The sequence below is a fragment of the Gymnodraco acuticeps genome, unplaced genomic scaffold (genome assembly GCF_902827175.1).
Source record: "Gymnodraco acuticeps unplaced genomic scaffold, fGymAcu1.1, whole genome shotgun sequence".
In the NCBI taxonomy this organism is placed as follows: Eukaryota; Metazoa; Chordata; class Actinopteri; order Perciformes; family Bathydraconidae; genus Gymnodraco; species Gymnodraco acuticeps.
Window position 1 is genome coordinate 5,786,375 of NW_022990295.1, and position 14,761 is coordinate 5,801,135.

Below are 14,761 nucleotides of genomic sequence, written 5' to 3' on the forward strand. Positions count from 1 at the left end.
AATTAGATCAACTAGTTCGATGTGCAATAATATGGATGGAGATACCTGGCAGTATAAATAGTTATTATTATCTCATCCTTTACCAGCTGCAAAATTAAAATGATAGCCACATTGATGTAAAATATATCTGAACTAAAGAATGACCCTGGCCTGGCCTCATAACATCAAGTGAGTATACTTTCCTAAAATTAGAAAGCTTATGCCTTGCACACTAAAGCATGCATGCAGTTAAGCTCGGGCCAAATATTGACTCAGTGTTGTTGTTGGGTCAGTAAAAAACAAGGGAGGGAAAGGTTAATAGAAGAATGATGTAATCTAAACAATCAGAGTCAGAGTTTGCCTTAAACAATCAGAATCGTTCCCACAACTCCCACGTCTTTGTCATCTTCCTCAGCCATAATCAAGTAGAGTCTCATCACATTTCCCGTCTCCTGCATTGCCCTGCCACAGTGCATGTCCTCAGTGTGAGAAAGGAATTAGTGATGGGACCTGAACCTCCCCCTGTTGTCCGCTAGATGTCCCTTATGCATGTTGTATGATGCTGATGGGCTCTGAACAGTAGCATCCAAAGGATCACAGCAGCTGGCTGGGGTCCCTGTGCACCTCCAAGATCTCTTTTGTTAACTTTAGCCTTCCATCTGCAATCAATTTGTCTCCAAAACGTATTTTGGATGCTGCCAATATTGTCAAAGGACTCGTAAAATCAACTCAATGACCCTCCAATCAGGTTTAAGGTCCTTATTTGACATGAATAAGCAAACATAAACACAATGCAACTTCAGTCTTATTCATAAAATACAAATCGTATTTGTGTTATATACTTATAGAGGAAAGAAAAGAAAATAAGATTATCCTATCAACAAAACAGTGCAATCAAAGTTTTTTTCTTTATTCACTGTTGCAAAATCCCACATTGCCCAATATTACGCACATGTTTTGAAGTTTGACAACACCACATTTGAAGTCTTTTTAAGTGCATTTCAGAATAGGATCTCATTGTCCGTACTGAGGCTAATAACTTGCTGCCCCTCCCTCTAAAACGTCACCGCTAGGGACTATAAAGTATGAGTGAGAGTGGAGAGCGTTTGAGTTTGTTTGAGGCCGGGACTGCAGCGAGAGAGCAGAGGCGCACTGACTCCTTGACAACAAGTGGATGGAAAGAGCCCAGTGCAATGGAGAAACTGAACCGCAGTGCAGACATCGGAGCCCTGTAAACCCACGAAGAATAGATGAACTGCTTGCATGAGATAAGGGGGGATGAAGAGTAGAATACATAGTTTAATGAAGAGTTGAGATACATTTCCAAAATGGCACGGATTAGCTCCAATGCAAAATCGCATTTCGCAAAGATGACATAGCACTTAAGAAAATGGGATTCCTCCAGGAACAGATCTCACTCACGACCTGAATGAAAAGAGAAAGGGGACTCTATTCAAATCGGAATTTTGTTTTGTTTTTTTACTTGACAAGCCTCGGTTGTGAGCGAACGCAGAGTGAAATATGAATCTGGGAAAAGCACTTCTGTTTTTCCTCCTCTCAAATTGTGTGACAATGACTTTGTCGCTATCCACTTGCACCACTGTGGACATCGACCACATAAAGAAAAAGAGAGTAGAGGCGGTCCGGGGACAGATCCTCAGTAAACTCCGGCTGACCAGTCCACCTCAAACAACAGGTCCGAGTCAGGTACCGTTTCAGGTCCTGGCCCTTTATAACAGCACCAAGGAGCTCATTGAGGAGCTGGGAAGAGACAGGCATCAGAGCTGTGGACAGGATAACACGGAGACTGAGTACTATGCCAAGGAGATTTACAAGTTCAACATGATCAATGGTCCGCCAGAAAACAGTAAGTTGTTTGTTTTTAATCATGGTCAATAAGTGTTTATTTTTGCACTAAAGTTAAAATATTGTGTTCTAAATGTGGGTGGTTAAAAAACATAGGGTGGAGTAATTATTGATTTTGCCAATGCGCCATGCTGCCAACATTGTTAATCGTAGGTGCCCAAACTTGATCCAAATGCCTTAACTTGTACAAATCTGTGTACAGTCGTAAAAGTGAAAAGGTGTATGTGGCCTCAACACAAAATTATCATAGGTGGTAACAATATCAACAACAGGGTTGTGACTTTCCCAGCTAGCCGTAAGTCGACTCGTGTCTGTGCAGCCTTTACGCACAGACGCGCCTGTGAGAAGTGGAGCGGTGCGCAAAGGAGAGGGCAAAGTAAACAGTCTAATTGGAATGAGCACCATTCCTCCTACATACCTCACACCAAAGCCATGGGAACTCCAGCCTTAGTCTGACACATTCCTTAGCTAGGAAAATTCTCAGGCAGTTAAGTCTAGTATTTATTGCCAACTCCAATACCTCATTTCCATTTTCTGGCCGTGAGTTTCCCAATATGTTTCATCCAGTGTAACAACTCTCTCACTTCTATTCCCCCCACTATTTCTCTCTAGTAGCAAAGCGCGAGCTGTGCGTTATCTAATTCCCTTGTTCATCCATATTGGTATTTCCTGTATAAACTATGGTCCATTGATTGTTCCAGAAACCTGAAACAGAAGCTCACTGAGCAGCAGATTCTCCAGAGAAAGTCAGTTTCTTAGTGTGAATTGGATTTGTATGCCGGTCAGAGGCCAGTTTGTGCACAGTGTAACCAGCTTAAAGATCAACAGGTGTTTATGGTGTGCTGTGACACTCAGCAGAGCCTCTGCCCGTTCCAGCATAAGTCGTGAATCAAATCCATTTCACAGGTCCCACAAAGTGCTTCTGACACTCAAAATACACAGCTCGGGGTTTATCCGCTGGTCAGAGGTAGCCAGAGCTCCCAAAACAAACAGAGGTCTAAGGAGTGGGATCAGTGATGGCCAGGTGCCCAGGACACATCACGCCGGTCTCATACTGAAGGCCCTTCTAGGTGATAATACGAGACATGAACTTCACTTACTACTGGCAACACACTGCACTAAACAGCTTATCCAGGAAGGATATTAGGAAATTAACAGAATGTGCCAACATACATTAATTAGCACTCTCCCTTTCCATTCTGTAATTGTAAAGAGAGCAGGGCATGTTGCAGACAGTGTAACATAATGTCTGTCACCTTGATCATGTTGTAGTTCATTTGTATTCCTGCTGGATATAATGAGTTTTACATCCACCACTTTTGGAAGGTGGGAGTGTTTGGGAATAAAGTCAAGTTTTGCTTTTTTTCATGCGCAGTTAAAAAGTTAAACAGAAACTTTTCTGTCATACTTTAATGTGCCACTTGCTCCAGAGCCACAACTGTTCATGCAAACCAAGGCATTTGCCACACAGTAAATGACTATATGAAGCATAACTGAGACTGAGCAGCAACATATTTTCATTTTCTGGTGCATCAGGAGGCCAGTGTGGCTCATTATATTGTGTTTCTGTTGAAGAAACAAGATACAAACATAATGAAAGGAAATAATGACCTTTGGCACAATAACTTAGCTAAGAATGCACGTACTCTTAAATGAGAAAGATGGTGCCTTGCACACTGGAGCATGCAGTTTCAGTGACATTTCAAGCCAATCATTGACTCAGTGTTGGGTCAGTACAAAATTAGCACTAGCGCTGAGACAGCAGCGTATCTGATATATGGGATAGTAGAAAGATGATGTCATCTGAGCAAACAGAGACAGAGGTCTTTGGCCAAAGAAACTGCATCTCTCCCCCCCTCAACTCCCACGCCTTTACCATTGTTGCTTCCTCATCCTTAATCAAGTGGAAAAAAGTTGTTTTGAACTGCAGCAGAGAGGTACTTGACATTGTCTCATCACATGTAATGACATGCCACACTATAGGAAGCAGAGGAATTAGATTATATGATACAACACAGCATTTAAATTCATTATTTTTGAAACTAATGATCAGTTTTCTGCATCATGGGTGAGTCAAAATGAAACCATAGCAGCATAATTAAAATCCTAATTTCATATATGGCTATTCAACTTTACAACAAAGCTTAACTACTTTATTTCAAATAAATGGGTTGTTGTCCTCTACAAGACACCTCAGCAGCTGGCTAGCACCTGCTGCCTTATGTGTCCTATTTCCTTTGTTTACTTCCAAAAAGCTCTGGAGAGACTGACATCACAGACAATCCTCCGGGCAAAAGGGCAAAGAGAGGTGATTCCTGAGAGGTTTTTTTCATCAGGAAGGGTCTGTGTCATGAGAGGAGAGGATCGCACACACTGGAGGGTACGAGGTGTGGTCGACAACGTCTAGGCGAGGCATTTTATACGAAGCTTTACTACAGAGCCATGCCAGAGTCTGTCCCCGGGCCTTCCTGAATAACTGTACCCCTAAATCCCTCATTTAAAGCCTTTCTCAAATTCACCGAGTGATAATACGAGAAGGAAGAATGTGAATAGGTGACTGTAAATAACTTTTGCGTGTGTAAATGAGAATGCTTGGTAAAATGATATCATTAATTTGATCTTGTGTGTTTTCGCTATATCAGAACAATAGGTCTGATGTTTTTCTTAAATAAGGTTTACAAGATAACGAGTACAATACTTTAAAAAACTCAAAATCGTTCATTTCTGAGTGGATTTCCAGATAGAAACAAGACCCTTGTGAAGCTTATTAACATACATCTCTGCTACTTCAAATAGTTTATAGGTCAAACCTATGTCAGCATCTTGACAATCAATCTTAAGACCTATAGTGGGAGTCGGGAAATTGGTGAATGTATATCATTTTAATTATGCAAGCTATCCCCTCCAATTACCAACATGGAACAAATTACCTTTCAGACCCTTGGCAAAAATAAGCCATAATGTGAAATCCACCTAAAACCATTGCAATGGGAAAAATGAGGTCATCCAAAAGGAAACCAAAGACTTGATTAGAATTTCAAATCTCCCTTCGAAAGTGGGGCTTTCCACCTTCTGTGGGGGAGGCAGAGGGGGGACGGAGCAGTGGGTGAGCGGAGGAAAAGGCTACTGAGGTTTCCTCCTTATGGATTGTGTGGAAACACTGGACAGATATCTGGCTTGGGATTAATGCTTAAAAGGTCACCTATAAATAGGGAAAGTTGAAAAAGCCTTGTGGAAATATAAGATAATGACTGGGAGGACGCTGAAATTGGAATTTGGGTCAAATGAAGTACAGATACTTGGAAATGTGCAAGTTCTTATTGCATGACACAGAAACAACTGCATTTCTAAGTTTCCATTCGTCCCAAAACAGCTTGAGGTGCAAATCAGCTGAAGGTGCAATGCCCCTTTCAACCACCAGCAAATCTGAGGCTCAGTAATAAAGTTTAAGCTTGGGGTAATAAATTAGCTATGGCTTGGCTGTAAACGACTGTTTCCACTTGGCCCATAAAAAGTTTTGCTATGTGCTTGTGTTGCTCAACACTGCATGTGCTTGGCCTGTTAAGATAATAAACTGCTCTATAATATTAAGGTATAAAAAAGAGAAATGCTGTGGGAAGCTTTTTACATAGATCACATTTTGGCCATTTATTTACCAGATTCAGCTAAAGCTCAGAGTGATATCATATGAATGCACCATGGATACAGCAACTTACTGCTAGTCAAGCATGCTCTTACTGGCCTTACTGTCACGATGTAGTCGCCCTCCTTGATGGTTTCTCAGGTATTGTTCTGCTCCAGTATGTGAGCCCACATGCTCCGGATACATTTCCAAGTTCCAGGGAATACTTGGCATCTGGCCGAGCCCTCGGAGCACCTGTTGGTCTCAAGAGCTGGTGGGAGCAGCAGGAGGAGCAGGAGGAGGAGGAGGAGGAGGAGGAGGAGGAGGAGGAGGAGGAGGAGGAGGAGGAGGAGGAGGAGGAGGAGGAGGAGGAGGGGAGGAGGAGGAGGAGGGAGGAGGAGGAGGAGGAGGAGGAGCACGCTGCCGTCCCTCTGCAGCCCGCTCCACCACCACATGGGACATTTGGTTTTCATTTCATGACTTCAACTTGTTGCTAACTCGGACCGCACAAATTATAAGCAGATGGTTTTCAGTAATGGCCCACGTCTCTCAGGAAATAGAGAAGAAAACGTTTTTTTTATCTGCAAACTATCTCAATTTATTTAAACTCTTAAGAGAATCCTCTGCAAAAAGCTTATCAATAATCAGAAGGTAAACATCTCCCCCTGTTAGGATATCAGTGGAAAATAGGCGTTGATAACATGTACACTATGAGGTAACAGATGGATAAGAGCTTAAAGGGACTCTGACAAAAGAAACAATGAGATTTCCAGTTAAACAAAAAAAAAGAGATATATCAAATAACCCATTTAAAGCAACTGTTGAGTCATCATTTCCATTTTTACCTGCAGATGACCTCCCGTACTGCCCTAAGGGTATCACCTCCAAGGTATTCCGCTTCAACGTCTCCACCATGGAGAAGAACTCCACCAACTTGTTCCGGGCCGAGTTCAGAGCCCTGCGGATCCCCAACAGCGGAGCCAAGAGAAACGAGCAGAGGATTGAGCTCTACCAGGTGTGTGAACTGACCGTTCATTTCCACTGTTAGCATAACGCTGGAGGCTAATGTGCTCTATTTCTCTCAGAAGGCCTTTGTAGGTCAGCGAGAAAGATGAAAACATTTACATTAGGGTGTCCAACTTCCTTTCTCCTTTTTTTCTTGCGCTGATCATTATTCCATGTGCTTACAGTCAAATGATTTTACGTTAAGACACATTTAAGAGCTTGTACAGCCATCTTCTAGAAACCCTAGATTAATTATTCTTTTATGACTGTCAATCTAATAATCCATCCTTGCTAGATCAAGTAGGGCTTTTTTCATTCAAAAGAGGGTTTATAGATGTGCACCTGCATTTGTGGGTTTCTAAGCATTTGTGTGTTTGAGCATGCATCTGCTGGATGTCAGCGTGTGTGTGGGGTATGGGATGAATTATTTTGTTTTGTTCGGTTTCCTCATTAATCTCCCGTGAGACACTTGGAGTAATGATCAGGTTCCAACATTTCCTGCCAGGGAGACAAGCGTCTCCGGACTGCATACCGCCTCTGAGGCAAGGCTCTGGCCAGCGCTGAATACAGGCTGTCAGGCCCTCAGATTGTTTCCAGGGGCCTAGAAGGAGATAGAGGCAGGGTCACCCACTGGGGGAGTAAATGGAGCTGCCTGCTCGCCCCCACACTTTCAGGCTGGAGGTTGATTGGCAGAAGGCTGACGCTGGCCCCTTGTTCCCACAGGAAGACAGATTAGATGCTGACAATGTTCAGGAACCTGGTTATCCATAGAACTGCTGTGGGGCTCGGCGCTCATACCCACCACCCAAACACACACATTTCTTACAGATAAACACCTTTGTTCAAAGAAGTGCTGATGGAGATAGGAATGTCTGAACCACACGCTTTGCATTTCCTTCCATCGTGAGTTCTGGGGCCTCAACACGATAACGCAGTCAGTAACATGAATGTCCGCAGTGTTACCTGCAACCCTGCTTTTTTATCCTGAACTGCATGACACTGCATCTGGGAGGCCAGCTAAAGTCAAAGTTTAAACTGCTGACGTGAAGGACAGCCAGGTCCTCATTGGCAGGAGGGTAACACGCAGGCATTAACTTGCAAAATGGGGATATCGACACAGGGAGGCACTTTTTCCATAAAGAGTAGACATTTGGCCCAAGGCATCCTGGAGAGTCTGGCTCAGACAGACAGCTCTGGTTCTGTGTGTGTGTGTGTGTGTGTGTGTGTGTGTGTGTGTGTGTGTGTGTGTGTGTGTGTGTGTGTGTGTGTGTGTGGTGTGTGTGTGTGTGTGTTGTGTGTGTGTGTGTGTGTGTGTGTGTGTGTGTGTGTGTGTGTGTGTGTGTGTGTGTGTGTGGTGTGTGTGTGTGTGTGTGTGTGTGTGTGTGTGTGTGTGTGTGTGAGTAAAAGAAAGAGAGTTTATGCAGCTGGGTCACATTTTCGTCTTTCCTCACAGATCCTCCAGAAAGACGACCCCAAAGCCAAGCAGCGCTACATTGGGGGCAAGAACGTCCTGACCAAGGGAACGCCTGAGTGGGTTTCCTTTGATGTTACGGAGACAGTGAGAGAGTGGCTGATGTACCGACGTGAGTGGGACACCTACTTAAATCATAACCTGCCAAATTGCATTGGTTCATTGGAAATGTAGGATCACAGCTTCAGGGGAACACGTCAGCTCCTTATATCTCTCTGCTCTTGTTTCCCCCTCAGAGACCAATCTTGGCCTGGAGATCAGCGTGCATTGTCCCTGCCACACTTTCAGGCCTAATGGGGACATTATTGAGAATGCCAATGAGGTGCTCGAGGTCAAGTTCAAAGGTGAGACTGCATTTAAAACCTTAGTGATGCGAAAGACATGGTTGGGTAAGCAAGATGGGTTTTTACGTCAATTTCAGTGAGAAGTTCATAGTTTGGGAATATTTTCTTTCTTTCTAATAAACAGGTCTAACTACCAGTAAGATAACCGTGTTTTCCCCAAAGATGTTCCTAAACTATTCCTTTAAATATTTTGCATTTATTCTAGATTAGTCTTCAGACCAGGAACCAATCAGTCCAGTTTCTTTGAGTATACTCAGATTTTTCCCATTTTAAGAGCACATCTCAGTCTCAATCTTGCCTTTTGTATAGATTCCCAGCTCTTTCTGTGTCTTATGGTCAGACTGTGGTCTCTGCTAAGTCTGGATTTCTCTCTGCTTTTGATCTCTCACATTGAAAATACATTCTGCCAGTTTATATTCATGATCAAGAGCCAGATAACATTTAATTCTGTTTAATTTATTTGATTTGTCTCATGCTACTGATAGGCATCTCAAGTTTGTTTCATTCTAATCAGTGCTTTTGAGGCAGTGCTGGTTTTAGGATGATTTGCATTTGTGGGTCTTAAAACCAGTTTATCCTTGGAGTTTGTTTTGGGCTGCAGTTTTAGTTATAGTGCTTGTTTCAGATATTTCCAAATGTGGAAACAGTGAAAGCTGGCATGCTTTGGTTGATGTTTTTCTGTTAATTGTAAATATGCCCCTACAAAACTTAAACAGAGGCTCCCCATCTGGTTTATACTATATACAGCTACAAATGGCAGAGGATTTGATGAAAGTAGACATTTGTTAGATTAAACTCTAAATGACATGTCTTTGTAATTTACATAGAAGGCTCAAAAGGCCTTTTGTTACCGAGCGCTCACAGCCAAATGAAAGATACCTGAGGCGTTTATTTAGTCTTTTATTGCTCAGGAAATATTCTAGAGCAGTTTCCTTAGATGATTGAGAATCTGGTTATAATAATACAATAACACTTACATTACTCTCCTTTTTATGAGCCTGGTAAAAAAAAGGTCCCTTTTCATCCTGTCATCAACATCATCATCATGTTCCTCCAGCAGCAATACCTATTGAGGTCTTTTTAGTAAGATAATGGGTTTCCTTTCTAAGATGAAGAGAGAGACAGAGCATGGGAATACAATTGATCTGGTATCTCACTTAGCACTGGGGCCCCCGGGCCCTCGGCCCTGGGAACACTCCTGACTGGCTTGGCCACAAGGAATGTGCTGCCACGGCGCTCAGACGCTTGGCCCCGAATTAAAGAGGGGCGTACATATCCAACAGCAGCATCTCTCTGGAGATATCCACTGCTTTAGCTATCAGGGGCAGATTGGATGAGCAGACGCAGGCTGAGGTGGGGGGGGGGGGTAGGGATGGAGAAAAGAAGGAAGTCAGGGACCAGCGTTGAATAAGGAGAAGGGTGAAAAGTGATCCAAAAGTGAGTGAAGCCCTTTCTGGATCCTTCTGTAAAGTACACTACACTGATTAGAGTTTGCTTAGAGTCTGCTCTCGAAGACATTTTACAATTGTCAATAAATCTGCTGTGCAGTTTTACCTGGTTCCTCCAGACTGAAAGGCTCTCTCCTGCAGGTATGGAAGTGGACTATGACGATCTGGGCCGTGTGAAAAAGCAGAAGGAGCAGCTGTACCCCCACCTCATCCTCATGATGCTGCCCCCCCACAGGCTGGATGCCCAGTCCTCCTCCCGCAGGCGCAAGCGGGCACTCGACACCAATTACTGCTTCAAGTAAGGCACATTTCTCCGCCGTGGAAAATGTAATAAACTGTTAGACATTTGTCTTTAGCTTTGTAAAATAAGGTGGATTTAACACTTGGCTGGGTAAAATATTGCAAATAAAGACTAGCTGCTTCTACAGTGTTGCAGCAGAGGAAAATTGTCAAGCGGTGCACCGGCCAAGGCAACATATCAGGTGTCACGCCTCTAAAAGATGGCAAGGAAGCCGAGTACATGGGCAAAGGATAGGCTTGTTAATCATCTACACGAGCATGACAGAGGTAATAGTTAATACATGTCGGGATCTGTCCCAGTACTAGCAAACACCGCCTCCTCTTACACTCCATCTCCTCAGCTCTGGATTTCCTCTGTCAGGCTGACAGGCAGTACCAGAGACACCTGGGCTGACTCCAAGAGGGAAGATAAGGGCACACCTAGGAGAGGAATTTCTATACTTCACACTCATTTCTGGCATCGTGCCCAGGGAGAGGAAAATGTATACAATCCCTAAAATAGCACGTTATCTGTGAAGTGAAATGAGTGTAATCCTCTCTGTCCTCTCTTGTCTGCAGCAACTATGAGGAGAACTGCTGTGTGCGACCACTATATATTAATTTCCGACAGGATTTGGGCTGGAGGTGGATCCATCAGCCTGAAGGATACTACGCTAACTTCTGCTCTGGTCCCTGTCCTTACCTACGCAGCGCAGACACCACCCACAGCTCGGTGAGAACAAAGCACCACAACACATTAAAGGTCCCCTATTAGACAGTTTTTCATCAATATATTATAGGTCTCAGATATATACAAAGCATGTCTCTGAAGCGTTTGGCTCAAAATACCAAACAGATCACCCATTGTAGCATCCCATAAACCCCTCTGTTTCAGCCCTGTTTCTAAAGTGCTGATTCTGTGTCTGTAGCTTTAAATGCTAATGAGCTGTTGCTGGCCACGCCCCTCTGCAAGATATTTGGTTTTTAAAAAACACAATGGTGCTCTAGGAGGAGATGCAGGTGATAAGGTGGGCGGGGGTCACCTTGGTTGGTGATTGGCTAATGGTTACACAAGCCAAAAAAACGTTATGACATCATAAAGTGGCCCAAATCTGATCAGCTCATTTTCAGACAGGTTTTTATATAAATGGATCAGGACAAAAACGTATTTTTTCCTGAAACTTTCAGAATCTCTTTACACAGAGGGGACACATGTATACGACAGGAAAAAGTAGATTTTGCATAATAGGTGACCTTTAAAGTTGAGATTCTGTTCTGTGAAACACCCCTCCTTATCGTCTTCTACTCTTTCTTCCACAGCTGCTGAGCCTGTACAACACGTTGAACCCTGAAGCATCGGCCTCCCCCTGCTGCGTTCCTCAGGACTTGGAGCCCCTCACCATCCTCTACTACGTGGGTCGCTCCCCTAAAGTCGAGCAGCTCTCCAACATGGTCGTCAAGTCCTGCAAGTGCAGCTAGACTTCAGGGCGAGACGCGGGACGCGGCGGCTCCCAGCACTACTCAGGAGCGGGTACGAGGGGGGAGAGGGGGCGCGGTACACTTTTCCCCTCCACCTTCAACCCCTGATTCAGCCCTGGTCCAAGCTCTCTCTCGATCTCTCGAAAAAACAAAAGAGGAATTCCTGCAATCATTGGCAGCGTTTACTAAGAAGACTTGTCAAACACCACTTCACTAACGGGCACTCTCAAACCCATCCAACCTCTTCAGCAATCGTTTTTTGACATCAATGTTTTTTTTTTGTGTCATATTCCAGCCTGTGACCAGCCTGTACCTCAGTGCTACACAACAGGAAGAACAGAACAATAATTGTCTCTAATGACCACTGCATTCTTAAGGACATACAATAATTGCAGTCCAAAAGAGGAAAAATGACTGAGAATGCAGTCTGAACCAATAGGAATACGTCAAAGAGGGTGAAACTAACGTGATTGTTTGTTGAGGGCAAACACATCCCTCGCCTCTGACGCACAGGACACCTTCGAAATGTCCGAGCTGGAAACCGCCGCTGTGCACGCCGCAGCTCCGACACTGTTTGTTTAGGATTAAAATGCTTTTGAATTAAAGATGACTTTAGGACAAAAAGAAAAATACATGCTGGAAACCAACCTTTATTCTAAAGTAGTATATCCGTGGTTATGTTTACCTCTGTAATACAACAGGATGGTGATTCCAGGGATAGTTTTGTTTTAAAGTGAAGCCTTTCTGTTGTATGAGACGACGTATGTCACTAAGTGAACACTTAAGTAGATCACAATCTGTAAATGTTTTTTGTATTACTCTTGGAAACACCTTTTTTTTTAATTAAAAATTGACAGTTGGATAGAGTTGTTCATATTTCATTATTGTTTGAGTTTTTATGTTGGGGTTATGTTTTTTAGAGCACTTTATTTAAAGGGTAAATCTAGACAACCAAGAAAAAAGAAATCATAGTCAAGTCTAAGACAAACTTCTGTGTGTGGTAGAAAGACAAATACATTTACTGACACTATCAGCATGTTTTAATGTTTTCTCGGTTTTCATTTCAATGTTGTTTGATACCAATATGATTCCAAAAACATTACCATGCATGTGTGTTGTAAACATCAGCGACACAACAAATCAAATGATCAGACTGTAAACAACTTTGTATCACCACAGGAGAATATACATTGATTTGGATTCCACTGTTGAATATCTGTAACACAGCATGCACTGGTGTAGTAAAGTAGACCACAACATCAAGTTTGCCATCGATCATTACAAAATACAATACTTTCAAGTGTATTAAAACCAGTTCTAGTCTGCATGGAGAACTACCATCTGTGCAACATCCCTGTGATGATGATCATCAGTGGATATGACATGCATGACATTCAAGTATTTCTGACAAAGTCATCATAAACATATTCTGAATCTATTGATATATAACAGAGATGTTTTATTCTATTAACACGCCCTGAGTTAACTCACTATATGGTCCCAAGCAACATTCATGGATATTGATCTGCTGGTGCAGCATTAACCTTCATATAGGCAAGGCTGTGCATAACCATCATTCCTCTTTATGCTATGCTTCAAGCTACAGCAACGGCCAAAAAGGCCTTTTGGTGGACAATATTCAGTGAATAAATACAAATACAACTACAATAATTTACTTAAAATATTACATTTGGTCCGTCCAAGAAAAACATCTACATCTCAACAGCTTACAGGAAAAACCACAGGTCAACTGCATTCTTGATATTTGTTTTACATTGTCCTTGTAAACGTGGAACAAGGCAGCAATCTACCGTTATGTATGCTCCTTTTTACGCCTACAAGCAAATCATTCTCTACTTCTTTAACACATCCTTAGGCAATGAGCACAGCAAATGTTTTGGCAACGAGTCAAGGTGTGTAATGCCAGAAGCTTCTCACAAAAGAACCTCCTCTGTATGCTTGTCCGTTTGTATATAAAGATAACATCTACATGAATGGGTAGTGGTGCATATGCTACTGCAGGAGCAGAGAATAAAAGGTTGGATCCTGAAATAAAAATGCCACTGGGGCATTAAGGAACCATCTGCTGAAGGCTATCTGTCAGTGAAATCTTTCTGTGGCATCAGTAGCATGGAGAGAATGAGGGCGGACAACTGTTGGGATATAGACTGAGCGTAGCCAACGGGGGAGAGGGGAGAGGGAGGGGGGTACACAGGGTAAGGAGCTGAAAAGTGATGTTGAGCTGAGCAAATCAAATCTCAACCTGCGTCAAAGCTGGGCATTCCTGGCCCCTCTCAAATGTCTGTGGCTGTATCAGAGAGAAATTAATAGGACCCTGTTCGATGTCTGGCACGCTTTGATCTGCTGCTGTTGTCCTTTCCCAGAATACACCTCTGTGAGGATGTAGTTACATGCAGAGACACCTGTCAGGCCAGCAGAGGGGCAGGACGGGCCTCTGGTCGCTTTCATGTCATCTGTGGCCGGGCTCCTGGCCCTGGAGCAGCTTGTGGTACACAGAGAGCCCTGGGGAGCAACAGATGAAAGTCAAATTAATTAAAAAAAGAGGGAGAAGGGCAGCACAAGGTTTCCCCCACAGAACCCACATGTGCACAAACAGAAATGCTAAGGTCAAACCTGAAAGAATTCCCTTTCAAAGGAGAAGGCTAAAGACCTCCTGGTGAATGTTTTGTTGATGGTTTTTCTGGAGGCTGTTACCAGGGGATCTGCTCTGTCATCTCAGCGCTCAGCCTTTTGTCAGGCTGCCCCCCCCCCGCTCCTCGTCCTATCGGCTGGCTGACAGCCAGGCATCTAGTAGGAAAGGCATTCCAAGTACAGTAAGAGCTGCCGTGTTTGTGCTCCCAAACAGTATTCTCATTCATTCCTCCTCTCAGCACCCTGTTTATTTTGGTGCTCTTTTACACCGTGGGGCCTGACGGAGCTGAAAAACGAAAACATCTCCCTGACTTCCAATCTGATGACATGACCGCTGGAAGCTTCTCCAGCTCAGCGGGAAAAAAAGAAAAGATAAAAGGGGACAGTCATTTCTCTCACATTTCCCACTCCTAATGATTTGCTCAATAACAGCACAACCACTTCTCTCCCATAATTACTCAACCATTTGGAGCATTGTGTGAGATGTACCAGTGATTGCTTTGAATCAAACATCCAATAACTTACATAATACATCTGAATAGGGGATGACTGCCTTCCTTTCCCAACAGGGCACCGCACTCTCTTATTTTGATAGAGAGAGGCCTAAGCTATGCGC

At 43.4% G+C, this 14,761-nt stretch overlaps 2 protein-coding genes across 8 annotated transcripts in view; one reads left to right on the forward strand and one right to left on the reverse strand.

Annotated features, from left to right (window-relative positions):
- The first annotated feature begins 1,105 nt into the window (after positions 1-1,105).
- On the forward strand, positions 1,106-12,355 carry tgfb3 (transforming growth factor, beta 3). Its single transcript, XM_034222129.1, has 7 exons — positions 1,106-1,846; positions 6,319-6,482; positions 7,926-8,055; positions 8,180-8,287; positions 9,877-10,033; positions 10,594-10,747; positions 11,335-12,355. The coding sequence occupies exons 1-7, from the start codon at positions 1,501-1,503 to the stop codon at positions 11,491-11,493; spliced, it is 1,218 nt and encodes a 405-aa protein (XP_034078020.1). The 5' UTR covers positions 1,106-1,500; the 3' UTR covers positions 11,494-12,355.
- Positions 12,356-12,515: 160 nt separating this feature from the next.
- ttll5 (tubulin tyrosine ligase-like family, member 5) overlaps positions 12,516-14,761 on the reverse strand; it is a 50,841-nt gene continuing 48,595 nt past the window's right edge. For all 7 annotated transcript variants that reach the window (XM_034222124.1, XM_034222126.1, XM_034222125.1 and 4 more), the window contains one exon: positions 12,516-14,016. In XM_034222124.1, coding sequence (XP_034078015.1) covers positions 13,807-14,016 — 210 coding nt within the window. In that variant the 3' untranslated portion in view covers positions 12,516-13,806. The remainder of the gene's footprint in view (positions 14,017-14,761) is intronic.